The 24,886-nt window shown below is 42.5% G+C and overlaps 1 protein-coding gene across 1 annotated transcript in view; it reads left to right on the top strand.

Moving 5' to 3' along the window:
* PPP1R37 (protein phosphatase 1 regulatory subunit 37) overlaps positions 1 to 24,886 on the top strand; it is an 86,034-nt gene that overhangs the window by 37,722 nt on the left and 23,426 nt on the right. The window contains exons 5-11 of the mRNA XM_082264442.1: positions 3,017 to 3,136; positions 4,791 to 4,941; positions 10,503 to 10,658; positions 13,561 to 13,673; positions 14,534 to 14,675; positions 17,080 to 17,246; positions 18,447 to 19,032. Of these exons, the coding sequence (XP_082120568.1) occupies positions 3,017 to 3,136; positions 4,791 to 4,941; positions 10,503 to 10,658; positions 13,561 to 13,673; positions 14,534 to 14,675; positions 17,080 to 17,246; positions 18,447 to 19,032 (1,435 nt within the window). The remainder of the gene's footprint in view (positions 1 to 3,016; positions 3,137 to 4,790; positions 4,942 to 10,502; positions 10,659 to 13,560; positions 13,674 to 14,533; positions 14,676 to 17,079; positions 17,247 to 18,446; positions 19,033 to 24,886) is intronic.

Raw genomic sequence — 24,886 nt, 5'->3', positions numbered from 1 at the left:
AACTTTAATGAATAAAAAAAAAAAAACGTAACAGTAAAGTTATCCCAATTTTTTTTGTTACACAGAGAATCGTGAGAGAATCGTGATCTTTATTCCAAGCTAAAAAATCGTGATTCTCATTTTGGCCAGAATCGTGCAGCTCTAATTCTTCCCCATTCCATTCAAAACTAAAATGTTTGGGCTATAGATATACTTTAAGGTCCATGCACACTGGGCTTACAAATCGCTGCTTCTAAAGGAGTTTTGTGTTTTGCCGGTAGAAGCAGCTCAGTGTTATCCTATGTATCCATGCACGTTAGGACATTTAAGGGCATATTTTAAGCTCCGCGTTTAGAGGAAGGAAAAAAAAACCCCCTCTATTTTGCATATTTGATTGGAGTTTTCTGGCAGAAAAAAACTCCTAAACGCGTCTAAATGTGTACAAATACGTATTTGACCGTTTTCTGCCAAAAGAACTGGCATTTTTTTTTACATGGTTCTAAAGGCTCTAGGTTTTTTAACTTCATGCATGAAGATAAAAAAACTTCTCTGTGCAGTTGCCCCCCCCCCCATACTTACCAGAGCCCCATTGCAATCCAGCAATGTATATGAGAGCTCTCCAGGGAATCTTCCTCCTCATTGGCTAAGTCAGCAGGGGGAGTCAATAGCTGCCAATGAGGAGAAAGGATGGGGCATGGTCGAGCCGTGACTGTGTGTGTAAAAGGAGTGGAGAAATGTCATTAGCACACCAAGGATTCCTCAGAAGGGTCTAAAGCTATGGTCACATAGTCCTCATACAGCAAAGTTTGAGAGCCATGCAGGCAAGTGTGTGTGAAAGAACAGGCAATACAGCGGCTTGGGAGCAAGCCTGCTTGGGTGCCGCCACAGCAAGCTGCTTGCTCTGGGGGCAATCGGCAAGAGGGAGGGGCCAGGAGCACTGTCAGGGAACCATGAGAAGAAAAGAATCAGGCCTGTTCGGTGCAAAACTATTCACAGAACCGATAAGTATGACGTTTTTGTTGGGTAAAAAAAAAAAAAAATGCCTTTTCATATGGAGCCTAACAATACATTTGCAATTGATTTTTAGATAATACCTAGCTCTCCATTGTGAGTCATATGTGATAGGAAAAGGTCAGTTGCTTGTGGCTTTTAATAGACAAAGTTAGTAGCAGGGTTCCTGTGTTGAAAAAGAAAATCGCACCTACCCTATAATTAGAACTTTATCATCTAGACTTGTGATCTTGTGATCATCTTTTCAAAGGAATGTTTAGTCTTTTCAGTGTTTTTAGATATAAATGGAAATTTAAATCCTATTGATGTATTAGGAGTGTATGGATTGTAATTGTATAACTTGCTGTGCATTCCAATTACTCTATTCACATGGGTTGAAATAGGAGAAATTTGGTGGGCATTTCTGACTCCTGGCAAATGCCTCCTGAAAGACAGGAACAGTACACATCCGAGTAGTCAGGTATTCTGCAGATGTCTTATAGTTATCTGAGGCAATTGAGGAATGGTTGTCAACTCAGGGTATTGCTTTCCATGGACCCGAAACCCCTTAAATGTATCAAAGGAGTGCAGTTCATTTTGCGCTCCTGTGAGCTATTTTTAGCACACAGCGGGCTGAAGTCTGCTGTCTGCTGACATCACAGACCTGCTAAGAGCTTGAGCTGGCCGCTCCTGCCCCCTTCACAGCCCAGCCATCCAGTGAGCGAGGAGGGGCAAAGCAGAGAGCTGCCGACTGACAGCCAGCAGCTTTCTGCTCAGGGAGCTGTGAGAACCGAACGATCTGCGGTATTAGATCGCTCGGTTCTCAGTGTTCGAGCCGGCGAGGACAGATGCAGCATCAGACCACTGCTGCATCCCCTATGTAAGTATGAATCTAAAAAAAAAATAAAGTCCATACTTCTCTTTTTAAGGTGACCATACATGGATCGAAATTCGGCTGATATAGCAGGGACTGGACAAATTTCGATCCATGTATGGACAGGCTGGTTGTACACAAGGTAATCTATAGATTGTACACAAGTCAATCAGCCTGTTGGGTTTTTCCTCGAACAATCAGTGCCACCGGCAGCACTGATCATTGTATTCTGACAGCGGGGAAGGCTGCCCACTGTCAGAATACAATAACACAGCGGGAAGGATTCCTCCATCCACATTGAATGTGTGGATGGGGGAATCATGGTTGAATGGAAAAATATGCATAATGTATGGGCTAACTTAGTCTTAGCCGGCAGAGTGAGTGGATTGGTGACAGCCATTTTATTATTGCATGGTTTTATGCAACCAGCGCCTATGTGCATTTAACTAGAGCATCCCCAGCCCTTTCTCAAGCACTGCGTTATCCCTGCAGTTACCAAATGCCTGTGCAAAAATGTACATTTTGTCTTTTTATATGTGAATCATTTTCCTTCTTTCTCAGCATGTTGTAGTCTTGCTAATTCTAAGCCAGGGAAATCTCATCAGACATGATGCTGTGGTAGCCTTTATGTTCTACTGCTGGATCTTAGACTTTCAATTATTTTGGGCCTCGGTTGTGGTGTATAGTGATGGATGTTATTAGGTACTAAGTTTGCATGTTCACTGCTCTGTTTGAGAAAAGCAGATAAAAATATTATTTGGTTATACTGAGTGACCCTGGAGATCCTCATTTGTAAAATAATGTCCAGCTTTTTAATAAGGGCTCTTCACATCTGCAATGCCTTCTGAAGAGTGATCCTCCTTAAATTGTTTTTTAGATTGCATTTAACAGGCAGAGAGGAGGTGTTGCATCTCCTCACTGCTTGATTCAACCCTGTAATGCACCCCTACTTTGCCACAGTCATGCGCATTGCCTGCGGTTGTGGCACAGTCCCTTTCAATTTAATGGGCAGTGCTGCTTGTCAAACTCTGCATCTCAAGAGAACAATGTGGCAGCAGGTCCCCCGTTCCCCCAGAAATCCCCCCCCCCCCCCCCCCGTCCATCCAAAAGAGCACAAATACTATAGTTCTCCTTTGTAGAGATATGTCACTCCTCCTTTTCTGGTGTTTGCAGGGTGCCTCCGCTTTATTCGACATGATTGAGTATTATGAATCGGCGACACATCTCAACATTTCCTTTAATAAGCACATTGGCACTCGGGGATGGCAAGCCGCTGCACACATGATGCGTAAGGTAAGTGTATGTTGAAAGTGAAACAGAGCTATATATAAATTTTGGTAAATAAGTTTGGGAATCGAAAATAACAATCCTATTTGCTTAGCGGTTGCAGCACCGATTCCAGCGGCATCTGTCACCCATTGCCTCTACACCGAGCGATCAAAGACCACTGATCACTCAGTTCTCAGAGTTCAGTGAGCACGCTGTCAGTCACCAACTCTGTACTCTGCCCCCTCCAGCACTCACTGGAGTGCTGGGCTGTGGAGGGGAATGGGAGTGTCTGTCTGTCTCTCAGCTGCTTGCTGAGTGGCTAAACCAGCTGCCGGTCTAGGCATCTGGGTGGATTCCAACATTAACCACTTGAAGACCTGGCCTCTTTCTTACATTTGTTGCTTACAAGTTTAAATCAGTATTTCTTGCTAGAAAATTACTTACATTTTTTTTTTTTTAGCAGAGAACCTAGAGAATAAAATGGCGGTCGTTGCAATATATAACACACTGTATTTGTGCAGCGGTCTTTCAAGCACAATTAAAAAAAAAAAAAAAAAAAAAAACTTTGATAAATTAAAAAACAAAACCAAACCGTAAAGTTAGCCCAATTTTTTTATATCATGTGAAATATGATGTTACGCCGAGTAAATAGATACCTAACATGTCATGCTTTAAAATTGTGCACGCTCATGGAATGGCGACAAAAAACGGTATGTAAAAATGACCATTGGTGACGCTTTAAAATTTTTTACAGGTTACCTGTCTAGAGTTACAGAGGAGGTCTTACCCTAGAATTATTGCTCACACTCTAATGTGTGGTCTAAACACTGTTTACATATGCGGGCGCGACTTTCTTATGCGTTCACTTTTGCACGCAAACACAGAGCGATGGGGCGCTTTCAATTTTTTTTTTATTTTATTTTACTTTTGATATTTATACTGTCTCTTGTTAATGTTTTTTTTTTAACTTTTATTGCTGTAAACATCCCTGTGACAGCAATAGGAACATGGCAGGTACTCTTTTATAGCAGGATCTGGGTCTATATGACCCTATACCCCTCCTCTGCACTTGAAAGCATTCAAAACGCTGAGATCTGCATTTTTGAAAACTTTCTATTTTTTAAAACTTGCACCGTTGGTTCCTGAGTACACCAGAAGCGAAGTCGCTTCCGGGTTACCATATGAGACCTGATCAAAGCCAATTCCGGCTTTGTTCGGTGGGCCTGCAAAATCTGGTGCAGCTCTGCATAGCAACTAATTGGCTTCCAATTTTTTTCTTGTCAAAGCTTAATTGAACAAGCTGAAGTTAGAAGCTGATTGGCTACCATACACAACTACGCCAGATTTTGCACTCTCCAGTTTTAGTAAACCAACCCCACTGTATACTCAAATGGTGCATTTTAGGTGTAAAGGGAGTTTGCAATATGATGCTTATGTTAACTTTGCACCCTCTATATTAGTCTGTTGATTACATTCACTGTGGACTAAAGCCAGACACTGACCTATGTTGCCACAAGGGTATGACTATGCACATGCTTAGTACATGTTAACCTTTGTTGCTTTTTTAAGGTGCTCATACAGTAAAAAAAAGTGTGTGTGTATATATAGATATATATAGATATATATATTTTTATTTTATAAAAATGTTATGTAACATGTACATTTTGATATGTGACAGACAAACTGTCTGCAATACCTGGATGCTCGCAATACCCCTTTGCTGGACCACTCGGCTCCATTTGTGGCTCGAGCACTCCGCATTAGTAGCAGCTTAACCGTCCTTCACCTTGAAAACACCAGCCTGTCTGGGAGACCGCTCATGTTACTGGGTGAGTGCCCTCTTGTGGCTGCCTGCCTAACCTATCCCAAGATTGCATTCGACTGTATTGACTTGTTTTTATCCAGAATGATTTAAAGAGTAATTTCACTTTTGTGGGAAAAAATGGCAAATAAAAAAAATATAGAGTGTACACAGTTGCTACACAAGTCATATTGTAATTGAATGTTTTTACAAAATACCTTTCCTTTTTAATCTGCAGCACTGTAATTGTCTGTCTGTAAAATACAAAGCAATATGGCCACCTGGAGGTGTTCTGTACACAGATGATGTACACAACGCCTCCCAGAAATGTCATTTCCTACTTGTGTGATTTGGCTCACCTGATTTTCCCAGAAATCTGCACTACGATACAGGTCAGATTTTGAGCATTCCCTTCAGCAAAAATGTTATTTTTACTGAGATACTCTGTGATGCACACCCTGCCACATTCCAAAATTAGAGCCCTGCAGGTCCAGCAGCTGATTGATAGTTATAAAGTCACTTGGCACATGGACACAGACAAACCGATACAGTGCATCCAGAAAGTATTCACTTTTCCACACTTTGTTACAGCCTTATTCCAAAATGGATTAAATTCATTATTTTCCTCAAAATTCTAAAAACAATACCCCATAATGACAACGAGAAAGAAGTTTGTTTTTAAATCTTTGCAAATTTATTAAAAATAAAAAAGCAAAAAAAAAATCCAATGTGCATGGGTATTCACAGCCTTTGCTCAATGCTTTGTTGAAGCATCTTTGGCACCAATTACACCCTCAATTTTCTTTAAATATGATGCTAAAAGCGTGGCACACCTATTTTTGGGCAGTTTCTCCCATTCTTCTTTGCAGGAATCTTTCAGTCCTTCAGTTTATATGGGGAGCGTCAGTAAACAGCCATTCTCAGATCTCTCCAGAGATGTTCAATCGGGTTCAAGTCTGGGCTTTCACAGAGTTGTCCCATAGCCACTCCTTTATCTTGGGTGTGTGCTTATAGTCGTTGTCCTGTTGGAAGATGAACCTTCACCCCAGTCTGAGGTCCAGAGCGCTCTGAAGCAGGTTTCCATCAAGGATGTCTCTGTACATTGCTGCATTCATCTTTCCCTCGATCCGGACTCGTTTCCCAGTTCCTGCCGCTGAAAAACATCCCCACAGCATGAAGCTGCCACCGCTATGCTTCGCTATAGTAGTGATGGTATTGGCCAGGTGGGGCCTGGTTTCCTCCAGATGTGACACTTGCCATTTCGGCCAAAGAGTTCCATCTTTGTTTCATCAGACCAGATAATTTTTTTTTTCAAGGTCTGAGAGTCCTTCATGTGCCTTTTGGCAAACTCCAGGCGGGCTGTCATGTGCCTTTTACTGAGGAGTAGCTTTGGTCTGGCCACTCTAACATACAGGCCTGATTGATGGAGTTCTGCAGAGATGGTTCTTCTGAAAGGTTCTCCTCTTTCCACAGGGAAATGCTGGAGCTCTGTCAGAGTGACCATCGGGTTCTTGGTCACCTCCCTGACTAAGGCCCTTCTCCCCTGATTGCTTAGTTTGGCCGGGCGTGGCCCTCTCTAGGAAGAATCCTGGTGGTACCAAACTTCAATGCTGCAGAAAGTTTTCTGTACCCTTCCCCAGATCTGTGCCTCAATACAATCCTGTCTCGGAGGTCTTTAGACAACTCCTTTAAGTTCATGGCTTGTAGAAAGGATGATCAGTGGGAACAGGATGCACCTGAGCTCAATTTTGAGTGTCATGACAAAGGCTGTGAATACTTATGTACATGTGATTTTATTTTGTTTCCATAAATTTTGCAAACCTTTCAAACAATCTGGGGGTATTGTTTGTTGAATTATAAGGAAAATAATTTAATCCATTTTGGAATAAGGCTGTAACATAACAAAATGTGGAAAAAATGAAGCGCTGTAAATACTTTCCGGATGCACTGTACGTAAGTTTGTTATAGATCACCCAGAGGGGAATGTTTTTTGGGCTTTTTTCTCAACAAAAGTGGAGTTCCTCTTTAATCTGCCAGAGACTAAATTCAGAAAGTTTTACACAAGGAAAATGATCTTTGTGTTCAGCCATGTGTCTATTAATTTTTTTTTTCATAGAACTCAGAAAAGAGTGGTGTTTCCACTTACAGCAGGGCTCCTTTCAGAGTCTGCTCTGATTGGTGGTGGGGGGGGGGGGGGGGCTGGGTGTGATTCCCTACTGGTCAAAGCCGAATGGGACAGATGTCACATCCATGCCCCTTCAGTTTCTTTAAATGGACTCCGCTATCTATCTGTATCAGGCTTCATTGGGTCCAGTCTGCAAAAAGCGAATAAGGACACAGTTGTTCTGGGTTTTTTGTTTTTTTTATTCAGACCTGGATGGACCCTATGGACCTGATTCGTATTTAACTGTAGGTGATAATAGAATGACACAATCCTAAAACAAAACATGGGAACGAGTAAACAAATGAAATGACCCTGTTCACAAGTCTGCATACCCTTAGTTTTTAAAACTGTGTATTGCTTTCTTTAGCATCAATGACGGCATGCAGTCTTTTGTAATAGTTGTCTATGAAGCCCTTAATCCTTGCAGTTAGTATAGCTGCGCATTCATCTTGGCAAAATGCCTCCAGGTCATGCAAAGTCTTTGGTCGTCTTGCACAAACCACACATTTTGAGATCTCGTCAGAGTGGCTCAACGATATTAAGGTTAGGAGACTGGGATGACCACTCCAGAACTTTCGCCTTTTTCTGCTGTAACCCCTGAAGGGTCAAACAAATATAGAGCTCAGTGTTGTAATGTCCTAAGGACTGTCTGCCACATCCCTCAAGATATATGGAACTCAGAAAAAGAGGGGCGCCCCAGATGGGACTTTGTAGGCCGAAAGTAAGTGGAGTTATGAAAATGTAAAATCAATAAATGTTATTCAAATAAGTAGAAGAGTGACAAATATCACATTACAATAAAATAGAAGAATTGACCATTCACTTGTACCATAAGTTCACTCAGGGAACCCGGGTGGGTCGCAGGGTGTAGATACCCAACCAAACATGGGGTTCACACTGATATATCAGACATGTTTCGGAACATAATTATTCCTTCTTCAAGGGAATATGGGAACAGGGTACTCAGGCCTATAAATACAAAATACGCATGTAAATATGGTTAAATCAATCAGTGTCATCACAAACCGATCCATGCAATACTCATGGTGCATATTATACTATATACTCACACTTCTACAGTTGGATCAAAACATTGCAGTTGGCCCATAGATACGTGTCCCATGTATCCATGCCTTAGTGTGTTGCCATGGGATGTATCATGGCAAAAGGATGGAAGGAAAAGAGGAATGCTTCAAAAGCAAATGCTCAAGGGTTCGGCCACTTTGGTCACCCACAAGGATCGACAAATGGGAACCAATCCTAGTGAAAAAATAATAGTCGTGGGTATCCTCAACCAACAGTATGACATATCTAATGTGTGTAAGGAGTAAATATATAGGGCATAAGAGAGACTTCAAGTAGCGCCCAACAGTAAATGCATAATCCACTGGAGTTGCAAGTGTCCAATGTTGACAAAAAAAAAAAAAAAAATTCCCCCCCCCCCCTAGGTATACTTCCATAAGCAAATGTTGTGAGTAGTTCTCAGCTATACCCAAGATTTGAATAAAATGTATTGATTTTACATTTTCATTACTCCACTTTCTGCCTACAAAGTCCCATCTGGGGGTCCCCTCTTTTTCTGTGTAACTACTGGAGGGTCAACCTGGCCTTGTGCTTAGGGTCATTGTCGTGCTGGAAAGTCCAAGAGCATCCCATGCGCAGCTTGTGTGCAGAAGAATGCACATTGTCAGCCAGTATTTTCTGATAATATGCTGCATTCATCTTGCCATCAATTTTCACAAGATTTAGTGTGCCTTTAGAGCTAACATGACCCCAAAACATCAGTGAGTCACCACCATGCTTCACAATGGGATGAATAATCTTTTCGCTATAGGCCTTTTTGACCCCCCCCCCCCTTCAAACATAGTGCTTATAGTTGTGACCATGAAGCTCTATTTAGGTCTCGTCACTCCAGATTACAGTGTGCGAGAAGCTGTAAGGCGTGTCAAGCTGTTGTTGGGCATATTGTAACCAAGGTTTTTTGTAGTATTGGCACAGTAAAGGCTTCTTTCTGACAACTCGACCATGCAGTTTTTTTTTTCTTTCAAGTATTGTTTTATTGTGCGCCTTGAAACAACTACACAGTCTTCTTTTCCAGAGCAGCCTGTATTTATCCTGAGGTTACCTGTGGGTTTTTCTTTGTATCCCGAACAATTCTTGTGACTGCAATCTTTCTTGGGTTACCTGACCTTGGCTTGAGATCCCAGAATTTTCCACTTCTTAATTAGTGTTTCAACAGTTCTGACTGGCATATTTAAGGCTTTGGATATTTTTTTATATCCTTTTTTCATCTTTTAAAGTTCCCATACCTTGTTACACAGGTCTTTTGACAGATCTTTTATGCTCCCTATTGCTCGATTGCTAGTCTGCTCCGTTTATCCACAGGAAAGCTAACAAACTCATTGACGATGCACAGACACTAATTGCAATTTAAAATGCCACAGATGTGGGGAATTACCCTTTAATTGCCATTTTAATCTGTGTGTCACCTTCTGTGTCTGTACCAAGGACAATGGAACCTTTTGATGAGGGCCATTTGGGTAGTTTCTGTTATTCTGATTTAAAAAACGAGCGAAACAACTATGTGAAAATAAATGGCTTCATATGATCACTATCCTTAAATAAAGACAGTTTTTTTTTAGCATGATCAGTCAAATTTTCAATATCCATGCCTAAATTTCATGATTTCTGCCAGGGTATGCAAACTTTTGAGCACAACTCTATGTACATGTTGCTGTTTTGTAACTATATGTTGGCTTTCCTCAAACTGTTAAGGAGAATTTCATTTCCCAGGATAATTCACCCCCCTTCTTTCTGCTCCACCAACAACATTAGCGATGCAGGTCAGATAGGGGCTAGCGCTAGTGTTTTCTCCATCCCCATCCGTTTGCCCATTCACAAATTGCAGCCTGGGATATGCCGTGTGTTTTGTGAATGGCTAAACAAAGCACTGGTGTCTGTCAGACCTCCAACACTGATATCCTAAAACACTGATATTTGACACTGATAAAAAAGAAAAATAAAGAATTACATTTAAGAATCTCATTATTAGGTAGCTAGTAATTGTCTTAGAATTAAGAAACATGATGGCTTTAGAAAATTCCAGTGATAACACTGTATAGTAGGAGAATTTAGTTTAGATTGCTAAGGGATAGTTTACACCATGAATGTTGTTATGTTTTTCCTCAAACCACTGCACATAGAAAACAGTTGTTTTGTGCCCTGTTCATTCTTTACATGTACATTGGTGTGCAGAAAGGCGCAGTTCAGTGGATATGGTGTAAACAAGCCTTAAGACATGGCGCTGTCAGCTATGCAGTTGAGTTTTTGGGGGCTGCCTCTTTGATTTTTACATTTCTTAGCAGTGCTGTGCTTTTTATTTAATGTATCAGCAACTCGGTTCTCCCATTACTCTCCCGTTTAAGCCACCGCACTGAAGATGAACATAGTGTTACGGGAGTTGTACCTAGCTGACAACCGCCTGAACAGCCTGCAGGACTCTGCTCAGCTGGGAAATGTATTAAAGTTCAACAGCTGTATACAGATTCTGGACCTACGGAACAATCACATAATGGACTCAGGTGAGTGTTGACTGCATGTGTGTCATTACGACTGTAGTACTTTTACTCTCCAATACTTTTAAAGAATCTGTGTGTTTCATGGGCTAGTAATGAGTAAGTACACAATTACTGGTACAGCTGAGAAAATCCCAGCAGCCATTGCTGCTGATCAAAAGAACTCCGCTTTACCTTTGTTATATTTACGAGGTGTATCGAAAAAGTTTAGTGAATGGTATCTGAAAACAAACAAAACAGAAGATACAAACAATTTACCTTTTTATTGGCCTTCAAACTAATCCCCATCCTTCACAACACACTTTTGGCAACGTTCATAAAGCTTCTTGGAAACTGTCAGCAAAGGCCTTTTTAGGAATCAATCGCAGAACCTCTGTTGTACATTCTTGGATTGCCGTCACATGTGCAAAACCTGTCTGCCTTCATGACGCTTTTCAGGTGAGGAATCCGAAGTCCACAGGCGCCAGATCAGGGGAGTACGGTGGATGATCTAGACTAGGTACTCCACGCTGAGCTAAGAGTTGGCGCACACGTTTTGAACAAGGTCTCATCCACTGTGACAATGTTTTGCCGAAAGGATGGATCTTGGTCACACATGGTAATGAAATCTCTAGAGGTTTCCATACGTTTTGCTTTCTGTTCGTCTGTCAGCTCATGCGGCACAAACCGTGAACAGATCTTTCACTTACCCAAATCTTCACTGACGGTGGTGCCCACTGTGTCCTTGCTAATGCCCAATTCCTCCGCCATCAATCGTAGAGTCAGTCGCCGATCTCGTGCCAGCATTTGTCACACTTGTTTGATCATGTCTGGGGTTCTGCTTGTCGACAGCCAACCCGAATGTGGCTCATCCTCCGTCATTTCCTTCCCGTCACGAAAATGTGTTTGAACCAGTTGTAAACACATTTTCTGCTCATGGCTTCCATCGCTGTTTTCCCCAATTTGTAGAAGAACTTGATGAAGCAGCACTCGTTGCTCCATTGTACTGTGACCTTATCCCCCACGCTGACTATATTCGACTGCCCACAGCAGGTTTATCCTGACAGCCACGTGTACTCCAAGCTAGGCTGCGATTCTTGGTGTGTCTCTGGATAGCCATGTGCACGCAACTGGCCCTTGTTGCCATTCAGATATCAGACCATTCAGTGAACTTTTTAGACACACCTTGTATTGTTTACTGTAAAGTAGAATTCCAGGCTAGAACTAAGCTTAAAACTGCTCCCACTCCTATACTAACTACCCCGTTGAAGGAAGAGGTTTATACTTCTCTATTCTCAGGGTGCTCCAGTCAAGTCATGTGTTCGACTTCTAGGGGCTGCCTTCAAGAGAAAGGAGGGACAGCCAACAATAAATGCCCCCATGGACAGCCAACAATAAATGCCCATAAGGCAATTGGTGAAGTCATCCCCCAGGCATTCCAGTCATTGTCAGTGTTCTTTCTTCTTCGCATATGAGTATAGTTAAGTATTAGCATCTTCCTTCTTTGGGGTAGTTAGTGTAGGGGTTAAAAGGGGGAGGTTGTTTTAAGCTTGGTTCTAGCCTGGAATTCCACTTTCAAAGAGAAGTTCGGGATTCATGGGGAAAAAAAAATCATACCCGCAAAGGTGAATCCAATATTAGTCCGATGCTGCATCTGCCCCCCCCCCCCCCCCACCAGCTCTAGACTGAGAACTGAGCGATCAAACACTGCTGATTGCTCAGCTCTCGGCCTTCAGGCGACAGAGTTGGTGACTGTAAGTCACTGGCTCTCTGCTCTGCCCTTCCAGCGCTCATTGGAGCGCTGGGCTGTGGTGTGTACAGAGTGGCTGGCTCAGCCTCTCAGCCAGCTGCCAGGCATCTGGGTGGATCCAAACCCCATGGTTGGGATCTTTTTAGAGCCTTGACTGGCTCTGTGACGTCAGCCAACAGCTGGCTTTAGCTGTCGGCTTAAGACCATAAACAGAAGTGCAGCACAAACTGCACTCTGGTGATCCATCCGTAAAATAAAGCCAAAAAAGTGTTGGCTGTACTTCCCTTTTAAGTGCATGTATACTAAAAATTTTGCTGGATAAAGCAGGTAAGGGTTAAAACCCTTTAGTCTCATCAAAGATATTTCCCTTCACGTCCTGTTGCAGGAATGCAAAAAAAAAAGTGATAGAAAGTCTCTAGTGAGGGCAGTTCACCTCTTAGTTGACGTCAGAACAGGTGTCTCCATTGAAACATCTACTCTGTTCTTGTTCAGGTGTCAACTGTAACATTTTAATTTCCCATCACTATTTGACTATGATGGGAAATAGAGGGTGAATCTACCTAATGCAAACACTAGCAGCAATAAAAATGTGACACGGGTTTTTATTCCTTCTTGGCTTTACATACACTTGATTTAATAGTTGGTATTTATGAGTTTTAGATTTAAAACAAAGGTCTATTGAAGTTGCATAATATAGGTAAATAGCTGTATATTCTTCTCAAAGTTAAAAAATCTAAACCCTTTTTGGGCAGACTACAACTGTGTATTCACTGTTGTTCAAGATGGAAATTCACAGCCTATGTGTTAGTAGTGCAGGCAATTTGAACATCGTTTGCAATACTTGTACAGAGGCTATTTCCTGAACTATAACCACTTGTAATTAAGGGTTCATTATTACATTCTGTCCACAGTGTAAAAACTCTGTGGTTGCGTTTACAATACATGTAACCTAGGAGGGGTAAAACCTGTATTGTTGTAGGGATGTACAGTGGGAACAATTCTGGTGCCCAACAATTTTTGCTCTGTAAGGCTGACCTTTAGGCTATACTTGCAAAGACAATTATTAATGGTCAGTGAGCTGTATTTTTATTCTGTGTAGACTATATTGTTTGATTTATTCAGTAGGTTGCTTGTATATCTTGGCTAAAGTATTTTACATATTGCATACTCTACATCTAGGGTTGGCTTATATCTGTGAGGGGCTGAAGGAGCAACGCCAGGGATTGGTCACATTGGTCCTCTGGAACAATCAGCTAACGCATGCTGGCATGGTCTACATGAGCATGTGCTTGGTGAGATTTCTTGTGATATATTGTGCAAAAGGTAGAGTGGCGTGTACATAGAAGACTCTTGAGGTGAATGAGTTATGTGCAAGGAAGCAAATATATTTGGCACAAAGGGTGGTATGCAAGGAAGAAGGGAGTTCAGAGAAAGAGAAGCTACAAGAGTGCGGCCAACAGATGAGAGCGAGTTGGGCATATACTGTCTACAAGGGAGAAAATATATTTGTGCTGTACAGGGGAAGAAAACTGGGGATCTGTGATATACAGGTATGGAGTATGTACTTGGGAAAGGGAAAGTGTGGGAGTTAAAAAGGGTGTACAGACGCTGTGAAGCTGGAAAATTTGTGGTGTACATAAGAAGGGCATCTAGAAGATTTATGGCATATAGGACACCTGTAAGGTTTGCAACATACAGACAGGGGACCTGGAAGCTGTGTGGTGAAGGGAAGATGAGAGATTTATGGGCTACAAAGGAAGGAGACCTTGGAGATTTATGGTATATAGAAGAAGATGAGCTGTGTAATTTATGGTGGGCAGAGAAAGGGAAGCTGGGCAAATTATGGTGAGCAGAGAATAGAGAGCTAAAAAAACCTTTCTGCAGGTGTAAAGGTTGTACAAAAAATGGGAGGTATGTGGTTTAGGAAAGTTGTATAAAAGATTTGTTGTGTGGAGGGGAACAGAGATGGGGTACCTGGGATGTGGATGATGTACAGAGGAGGAGAAATCTATGTGGTTTAGGACAACGTACAGAGTATTGGGAGTCAGAAGTTTTAAATGTAACACCTTTTCTTTTCTGTTTAATGTTCTCCTTCAACCTTTACCTGTAAAATATCCCACTAATACAGTAGTTGTGTTCTTCTTCATCCTAGCCTCATACTCAGACTTTGGAAACTTTGAATCTTGGTCACAATGCTATTGGCAATGAAGGTGTCCGCCATCTTAAGAATGGTCTAATTGGAAATCGCAGTGTCCTTAGGCTTGGCTTGGCATCTGCTAAACTGACTTGTGAAGGTAATATCCATTTTCCAGTAGTTTTTGGGCAATTGTACAGTGTTTGGAAAAGTATCCAGTTGACCTTAGCATAGTGGCAGAGTATATGGCACTCTTGGCTTGCAGTATTTTGAGCCTGGGTAAAGAAGTACAGCCAAAGGTCATTAGGCTGTACTTCTGTGGATCACAGGGGTGCAGTTCATTTTGCACTCCTGGGACCGTTTTTTTTTTTTTTTTTAGCAAACAGTGGGCTGACATCACAGAGCCGGTCCAGGCTCGGACAAGAACGTGACCACATGGTCAGGATCCACCCGCATGCCTGGACCGGCACCCAGCTCAGCTCCTCAGTGAGCTGCTGAGAGCCCTGAGCTGGCAGCTCCCGCCCCTCCGCAGACCAGAGCTCCAGTGAGTGCGGAGGGGGGCAGAGCAGAGAGCTGTGAGAACCGAGTGGTTAGCGGTATTTGATCACTGAGGTTCTCAATAGGGATGCACCGAATGTTCGGCGGCCGAACATTATTCGGCCAAAAATAGAAAAAATAGCACTTTCAGTGTTCGGCCGAATAAGTCAAAAGGCCGAATAATTTTGTGCCGAATAAGAGGGCTGAACGATAGTCGATATGATATTGACTATCGTTCTGTGGCCGTAGGCGATATTCATATCGCCGAGGTCACGATATTTACAGGGGGAAGGGACTCGGAGGAGGACAGGAGGACTCAGACTTCCGTGAAGCCGGGACACTTCAGCGGTGAGCATACATTACATTACTCACTCGTGCACTGCAGCCCGCCCCACACATTCAGTGAGTCTTACTCTCCTCCCTAGTTTTTTCAATGGCACATTCAGGAAGCCAATCACGCCGTGATTAGCTGCACAGCGAACCAATCACGCGTGCCTGCACACCTGATTGGTTCCGCTGTGCCGCTACTCACGGCGTGATTGGCTTCCTGAATGTGCCATTGAAAAAACTAGGGAGGAGAGTAAGACTCACTGAATGTGTGGAGCGGGCTGCAATGCACGAGTGAGTAATGTATGTATGCGGCTGTGCTCCTTTCCAGGCTCCTACTAGTCCACCTCCAGCCTCCTACTACAACCACTATGAGAGACTGTCTGTACCTGTATAATCTGATCGAGTCCACACTGACACTGACTGACTGTCTGTCACTGAGTAATTGATGTTACCACATTAACCCTGACCTGCCCAGTGCCCTGTATCTGCAATTAAAATTTACAAGGCTGCCTGCATGCTTCCTGATTTCCATTCCCAGCATCCTTCCCAATCCCTACAGTGTCACTAACATTAACCCTATGGTACAAGGCTGCAGTGGGCACTGAATCCCATTCCCTACAGTAACATTTAGGGAGAGAGAGAGACATGAGAGGACAAGAGAGAGAGAGAGAGAGAGAGAGGACAAGAGAGAGAGAGAGACATGAGAGGACAAGAGAGCGAGAGAGAGTGAGAGGACAAGAGAGAGAGAGACACAAGAGGACAAGAGAGAGGACAAAAAATTGGCAAAATAAATGGAAAAAATGCAAAACACCGCGTTCGGTATTCGGCCTTCGGCCAAACATTTTATCATTATTCGGCTTCGGCCAAGAATTTCATTTCGGTGCATCCCTAGTTCTCAATGTTGGAGCCAGCTGAGGACAGATGCAGCAACCACCTAGGTAAGTATGATTAAATAAAAAATGATGCCCATACTTCTCTTTTGAAGTGGCCCTTCAAAAGATCATTTTATATCATGTTAAGTGCATCTATGCTAAATATTGCGTAAATGTAGCACTTCCATGTATTTATTATGTCACACAGAGATCACATTACTCCTCCAGACCCTGCCTTTGTATACTTTTCTCTCCAGAAAGACCCATCTTTGTTGAAACATCCTCCAGAGTCAGCATCTATTTCCTGAAGAGAAATGCTGGCTCTGAGATTACACAGCTATTTAAAATCTGGAACCTGTGTAGGTTTTAGCTGTGTTTGGATATTTTACACAGAGCAGCCCCTGCTGCAGCCTTCCACCTTGAGGCTGCAAAGTTACAATGCTGAGGTCTGATCATTGATGGGTGGTAGACTGAGAAAGTGTTTCCTCCTACCTGAAGCAGACTGATGTGTATGGTTGTGGTGGACCTCTCCGAATGTTGGGACTGTGAGTACTACTCACTGCTCTCTGTCAAGTGCTCTAAAAATACGTGTGTTGACACGATCTACGTAAGCAAAAAAAAATAAAACCTACCAGTTTGTTTTGGACGAAAGCAGAGCAACATGGAAAACATATGATCCATATAGATGATGTTCTTGGTGGGACCTAAATCTGTCACCTCAATGCAGCCCAGTGTGAACATTGTTAGATACAGTGGCTGTCAAACTTTATTTTGTTTTGCATTTTGTTTATATTGTGTTTATAGTTTTGTTATTTGGGTCTTCAGGTGCTGTTGCCGTAGCAGAATTTGTGGCTGAATCCCCACGGCTTCTGCGCCTTGATCTTAGGGAGAATGAGATTAAGACTGGAGGCTTAATGGCACTCTCATTGGCTCTTCGTGTTAACCAGTCACTACTTAGGCTGGATCTGGACAGAGAACCGAAGAAAGAGACCGTGAGTGTTGATGGCATATACTAATCTCCCTTCTTTTGTTCTGCCCAGAATGTTTCTTGATTTAATGTATATTTGTTCCCAAGGCAGATAAAGTCCACCTGATAAGATTTCTGGCAGAATCAACTTTATTTTTTTTTTTGCACTTATGGAGCAGCGGTAACAAAAAATTTTCAATCACCTATTTAACATACCAAAAGAGACCAAATAAGTTAATTGTTTGGGATTACAAAAACTTTAAAGTGTAACCAAACTTTCACTAAACACTATGCATTTTCCTGCAGCATATGTAGAAACTCTAATAGGTTAGCTCCTCTCAGGATAAATCCTGTTTCCAGCAGTATGGCCTTGCTTTGTGTGTGCATTCTGTAAATGACCTAAAAAAGATTATTAATCGCAGCGCTTGCTTGAAAATTGATGAATAATTTACATTCTGTAAATTAGCTGCTCCTGGGAACCACAGGTGCGGTTTGGAGATGGAAGCCCTGCTTCATATTGAGCTGAATTAGCAACTTGTCTTCCTGGAGTAGCGTTTTCAGAACAAGGGGCAGCAGACACTGTTTTTGGAAACCGAACTTATGTTCGGGAAAGGTAACTGATCTTGCAGAGGCTGCTGGGAGAAGAAAAGGTGTATGATTTAATAGAGGTGACTTTAAAGCGAAGCTCCACCCAAAAGGGGATGTTCCGATTTAAGGCCTCCTCCCCCGCTCCTGTTTGTGAAATGGAGCTTTTGGGGAGAAGAGGAGCATTGGGCAGGTATGCGTTTCCACTTCTGCTCCGACCGCCTTGGTGATCAGAAGTGGAAGTGCCCCCCGCAGTCTTCTGGGAAACATGACAGCTCCCAGAAGACTGCAGGACCATGCGCAATGGGCACCTGGCTGTGAGGCTGCAAGCTCTCACAGCCAGGTGCCCATAGTAAAGATGTTAGCGCCGAGGAGAGAGGACACAAAGTGAATACACCACAGCACTGAATCTTGGGACAGGTGAGTGGCTGTTTAGTAAAAATGCTGCTGACTTTTTACACAAGAGATTGAAGCTCCTCTTAAAAATGTAACATTCTGGCTAATCTAAATGTTTTTTTAAAAAACCTTGATCAGGTTGACTTTAGCCTATAGATGTTTATTTACAGCTTTTTTTATTCAAGAATAGTTTTCTTGTTTACTTGTGTTTACATATCCTTGTCGATTTCACTTTTGTTTTCAGGTGAAAAGCTTTATTGAAACACAGAAAGCCCTGTTGGCTGAGATTCAAAATGGCTGCCGACGGAACTTTATCTTGGCCAAAGAGAAAGAGGAGCGCCTCCAGCAGTCAGCGTCAATGGCAGAGATTGCTAGCGCTGCTGAAGAAGAAGATTCAAACACTGCCCCTGAGGAGAATAGCCTTCCTTTGGAAGATTGCAGCACTGCCCCTGAGGATACCACAACTAATAATTCATCCAAACAGGATGAGGAAGAGATCACGCCTGACCCAGACCCTCAGGGACCAGATTCAGACTCTGATACAGAAGATGAATTAGAGGAGGAAAAGGAAAAGCCAGTTGCAGAGACAAAACCTGTAGTGAACTCTGTTCAGAACCCTCCAGGTCAGGTGGCAGTGTCCAGTCCAGGTCGCGGTCACAAGATCTTCTTGGTTACCCGGGTAGAGAATGCAAACACAACAGGCGGAGGATTGACAGCCCAGGGTGTTAAAGGCTCCTCGCTGGCGGGAGTGGCTTTACCAGCAGGTCCTTCCCTTACCAATGGAATTGAGGCAGAGTTGGGCAGGACAGCAAGCAGCTGTGAAAATAAGGGTATGCATAAAATGTGTTGCATTTTATTACTTGTCTTAATGTTTACATGTCAAGTACATCAGCGTATCTACACTGAAAATACAATCAAATGCAGGCCATTTGTGGTGCTTGTCATTTCAGAATCGATTAATTGGCTAATTTGTTTCGATTAATCGAATAAAAATCTCAAAGTGTGGTGTATAATTTAGTTAATATGTAACGTTTAAAAAAAGGCAATTCTTGAATATATGCAGTAATAAACGTAAAAACACGCTATATTATTAGGGAGCAAAATATCGAATCCACTCTGAGACTAATAGACAGATGAGAGAGAGAGAGAGATGAAAATGGTGCCTGTGTCCTATCAAATATAAAGGAGCGTGAATTGAGGCTATTTTGGACTTTCATGGTACCGTACAAAGGCTTGACATTAACAATAAGTATAAAAATTTAATTTTATTCCAACAATATATTAAAACTTACAGACATCTAAAAAATAGACATGGTAGACTGTGTCCTAAACACTCGGCTCTATAAAATCACAGATGGGATGACCTTTGGGAACTGACAATTGTCAGGTTTAGCATATACCATCTGTGTGTTGGACACTCAAAAAAATAAAGGAGCACTTTAAAAACACATCACATCTCAATGGGGAAAAATATCATGCTGGATATTTATACTGATATGGACAGGGTACCGTGTTAGGAACTAAATGCCACATCGTTTTATGGAAATTAAAATTATCAACCTACAGAGGGCTAAATTCAAATGCTCCCCAACATCAAAGTGAAAAAAATGATGCAGCAGGCTAGTCCATTTTGCTGAAATTTCATTGCAGTAACTTAAAATGGTACTTAAAATAGGAGTTTGGCCCCCACGTGCTTGTATGCATGCCTGACAACGTTGGGGCATGCTCCTAATGAGACGACGGATTGTGTCCTGGTGTATTTCCTCCCAGATCTGAACCAGGGCCTCACTGAACTCCAGAACAGACTGAGGTGCAACCTGGCGGCGTCAGATGGACCAAAACATAATGTCCCAAAGGTGTGCTATTATATTTAGGTCAGGCGAGCGTGGGGGGGGTTCACTGGTATCGATCCCTTCATCCTCCAGAAACTGGCTGCATACTCTCTCCACATGAGGCCGGGCATTGTCATGCACTAGGAGGACCCTAGAACCCACTGCACCAGCATCGAGTCTGACAATGGGTACAAGGATTTCATCCCGATTCCAAATGGCAGTAAGGGTGCCATTGTCTAGCCTGTAGCAGTCTGTGCGTCCCTCCATAAATGCCTCCCCAGACCATCACTGACCCACCGCCAAACTGGTCATGCTGAATGATGGTACAAGCAGCATAACATTCTCCAAAGCTTATCCAGACCCTTTCATGTCTGCCACGTGCTTAGGAGGGTAAACCTGCTCTGATCTGTGAAAAACACAAGGCACCAGTGGCGGACCTGACAATTCTGGTGTTTAATGGCAAATGCCAATCAAGCTCCCTGGTGCCAGGCAGTGAGCACAGGGCCCACAAGAGGACGTCGGGCCCTCTGGCCAACCTCATTAAATCCTGTTTCAGATTATTTGGTCGGAGACATTCACACCAGTGGAGATCATTTTGTAGGGCTTTGGCAGTGCTAATCCTGTTCCTCCTTGCACAAAGGAGCAGATACCAGTCCTGCTGATGGGTTAAGGACCTTCCACAGCCCTGTCTAGCTCTCCTAGAGTAACTGCTTTTCTCCTGGAATCTCCTCAATGATCTTGACTGTGCTACAAACTACTGGAAAACAGTCAGAAAAGACGAGTAGGGGAATAAAATGTCAGTGACCTCCATCTGTAAAACCATTCCTGTTTTGGAGGTCGTCTCATTGTTGCCCATCTAGTGCACCTGTTATATTCATTACCCCAAAGCAGCTGAAACTGCTCAACAACCCCTTCCGATACTTACCTGACCAGATCAATATCCCTAGAGTTTAAATGACTTGATGCTATACTCTGGTAAAAATCTTCCATTAATTTTTTTGAGGTGTGTGTGTGTGTATGTGTATAATGAGAAAGGGGGAGGTAAAAGGTGGCGCTGCCAGTATTGTATGTATTCAGAGTGTAAAAATGAAATACTTTTAAACCAACAGTAAAAGTGTTTACAACCTACAAAAATCCATGTGAATAAATAAATTAAATAATATTAGAAAACACTCCTATGATTCAAAAAAAAGTATTCAAATTTGAAGTGCTATAAACCTTATATGTGTTAATATATTCGTGCAATATATATATATATATATATACATACATACATACATACATACAATAAAAAACATGTATGTGAGTCAAAGTCCTTAATGTATGAATCAGTCTTCAGTGAAAACTACACAAAAATGTCTTCATCAAAAAAAATGCCAAGTGAAAAAAGTAACTTGTGCCTGAATAGTCAGTGAGGGATAGGTGATATTCACTCGTGCTCCCCCCCCCCCCCCCCTTCGGATCCACAGAGTCGCACCCCTGCAGGGGTAAAGAGCATATAGATATAAGCCAGATTTAAATCCTCTCTCCTCTTACTCCTTGTCTGGCTGCTGGTTCTCTGAATATACTCACACATGGAGGGGTAGACAAAAGAAACAATCTATAGTGTAAAACTATAAAACCGAGTTTTATTAATTTAAAAGCAGCTAAATGTGCACTTACAATCGTGCTGTGCAATCAGAGCATGTACAGGTAAAATCTCCAAGGTGCTGTGCGTTCCATGGACTGGGCTATAAAAATACCGGAGGTGATGTAATGATACGCGGAGCACCGCCCAGCGGGTTTCGTCGGATAGACGTCATCAGGAGTGGCCATCTTGCTACACCTCAAATCCTGTATACCCTAAGGTTGCCCGGCAACAATAAAAGGTGTATGATCGGCCATATTGGTCTAGAATATCATCTACCTTATTGAACACCTAAAGAACCAATTACGAAATATCCACTATACTTTTGAATGTGTAACACCCACCCACCCACAAGTTCAGTGGCTGCATGCACTCCCTCAGTCAGCCATGATGTGTCAGCTAATCGGTCAGACCCATACTATGATATATTCAATCCATGCCACCAGAAGCTTGTGTTTAGAACCGGTTTGTGCAATCTGTTTGCCCATGCACATAAAGATACAATAGATATATGATATACAGCACATAGTTATCATAACATCCAAACAGATATCTCATCCCACATATGCATAAAAATACATATAAAATGAAACCACCAATGTAAATATGCGTGCAAACAGTGAAATTAGATAAAAAAATAAAACTAAATATAAATCAGTATCAGTAAATATAAAATATTAAATAAAAATAAGGGATAGGTTGTATGTGTACAGAGTCAAAATGAGAATTTATATTTCACAGTTTAAGTGTCTAATCAAAAATAAAATATATTACCTTATATACTCGAGTATAAGCCGAGTTTTTCAGCATGTTTTTTCATGCTGAAAATGCACCCCTCGCCTTATACTCGAGTCACTGGCTAGAGTGTCATTTTAAAAATGGCGCCGCTCGGCGCCGACGTGTCACCGCGCATGTGCCGCATGCCCGGGAATAGCCGAACGTGTTCGGCCTTTCCCGAGCATTGGCGGCGCATTTGCGGTGGCGCTAAAAATCGGGAAATTGTCCCAAAGAACGTCTGAGGCAGGGCCTAAGGTTCAAAGGCCCTACATCAGATGGAAATAAAAGAAAAAAGAGGGGAAAAGGGGAAGAAAGAGAAGGGGTGAACAGGGAAAACAAATGGGTCAAGAAAGGAGAAAATAGAGGGGGATAGTGCAAGGGAGAGGAAGAGGAGGGATAAAGAAAAAACACGAGTGGGAACTAGGAAGGGGGAAGAGGGGATGGGAAAAATAGGGAGGGAAAAAAGGAATGGAAAACACAGAAGAGAAGGGGAAGGGATGGAAGAGACAGCAAGAAAATGTTGAGGGCTAGTGGGATTTTTTAGGTACCATATTTTAAGGATAAATGACAAAGGTATAAAAATAGAACATTTATTGGTAAATATTAAAAGCAGGGTATGACACACTAAAAAATCATCATCCTATTACAAATGACACATGTAGAAAAATAAGTATATGAGGAAAACGGGCATAAGGCAGTAGTGTAAATATAATCAGGTCCAATGAGGATACATCAGACAAATCCCAAATTGGCGGTGACGTATTGGCGGCGCTGGGTGGCGCGATTTTTAAATCGAAGACAGCACCTCACCGACAGGTAAGTGAGACTCCTCTGCAGCCCCTGCATTTCCTCATGCAGTGCTGCGGGCATGGAACAGGACATTCCCCTGTACCATGCCTGCAGCACTGCATCTCCTGTGCCGTGCCTGTACCTAGTGTGCCATGTCTATACCTACTGTGCCATGCCTATACCATCACCTGTGCCATGCCTATACCATGACCTTTGCCATGCCTGTACCATGACCTGTGCCATGCCTATACCATGACCTGTGCCATGCCTATACCATGACCTGTGCCATGCCTATACCATGACCTGTGCCATGCCTATACCATGACCTGTGCCATGCCTATACCATGACCTGTGCCATGCCTATACCATGACCTGTGCCATGCCTATACCATGACCTGTGCCATGCCTATACCATGACCTGTGCCATGCCTATACCATCACCTGTGCCATGCCTATACCATCACCTGTGCAATGCCTGTACTATGACCTGCGCCATTTCCTGTACCATGCCCGCAGCCCCTGTTTTGTGTCTCGTGGTGGTCCAGTTTAGTCCAGTAGCTGCTGCATTTCCCACCCTAATCTTATACTCGAGTCAATAAGTTTTCCCACTTTTTTGTGGTAAAAGTAGGGGTCTCGGCCTATAGTCGGGTCGGCTTATACTCGAGTATATACAGTAATTAAAAACGGAAATAAGTGATACAAGGATCCTCCACCTAGGGCAGCCTTTCTCAACCTTTTCAACACAGTGGAACCCTTGAAATAAATTTCTGGTCTTGGGGAACCCCTGCTAAATATTAAAAATCTACAACTCATGACACATTCGTGTGGCAGTCAGTGGGAAGAATGCTCCTTACTCTTGTCATCATTGGGAATAATTACCCCGTCACAGATAGCTAAAAGGAACAATGGTGTCATTGGGAACTTATCTGAGAGGCAGAAATTGCCCATTGCTCAAGCAACCTCAAGAGGAACCCTAGTTGAGAAACCCTGACCTAGGGTATAATGAGCACCACACATATTACAAAGGATAAAACCCATAAAGTTGTCACTTTAAAATACAATGTCTCAAAAATTGGAAATGAAACAATGTTGAGGCCCCCTGGATGCAAAGACCCCAATTGATCTATCCATCTTGTTTCATTCTGTGACACTCTAATCCTCCTATTATCACCTCTCCAGCGGCCTTTAATTTGATCAATTCCATAAAAGGATCTCGATGGCGCACATCTCTAAAGTGTCGTGAGAGACTGCGCTTAGGGAACCCTTTCCTAATATTATTATGCTCCCTAATCCTCATGTCTAGTAGTCCTCCCTACATATTGGAGCCGACAGGGACATTCTATAACATAAGTGACGTGCTGGTTCATGTGATCAACTCTTTTATCTTGTATCTCTGACCTCTGTAAAAATCTTTTAGTTCTGAGAATAATCTGATAGTCTTCGGGGGATCTATGATGTTATGTACCAGACGGTTTCTGACGGTAGGGGCCTTCTTATAAATTAACAAAGGTCTTTTTGGGAGTATCTTAAATACAATTTTATCAGTTTTCCGGATAGGCCAGTATTTCCTAATGTGTTCCACTGATTTATATTGTCTGTTAAACCCTGTAATGAAGGCTATACCTATTAGACACCCATTATTGGTGGAGTTATTTCTTT

This window comes from Pelophylax lessonae (assembly GCF_965119305.1).
Source record: "Pelophylax lessonae genome assembly, chromosome: 7".
NCBI classification, from domain to species: domain Eukaryota; kingdom Metazoa; phylum Chordata; class Amphibia; order Anura; family Ranidae; genus Pelophylax; species Pelophylax lessonae.
This window is presented reverse-complemented; position numbering and strand designations above follow the sequence as displayed.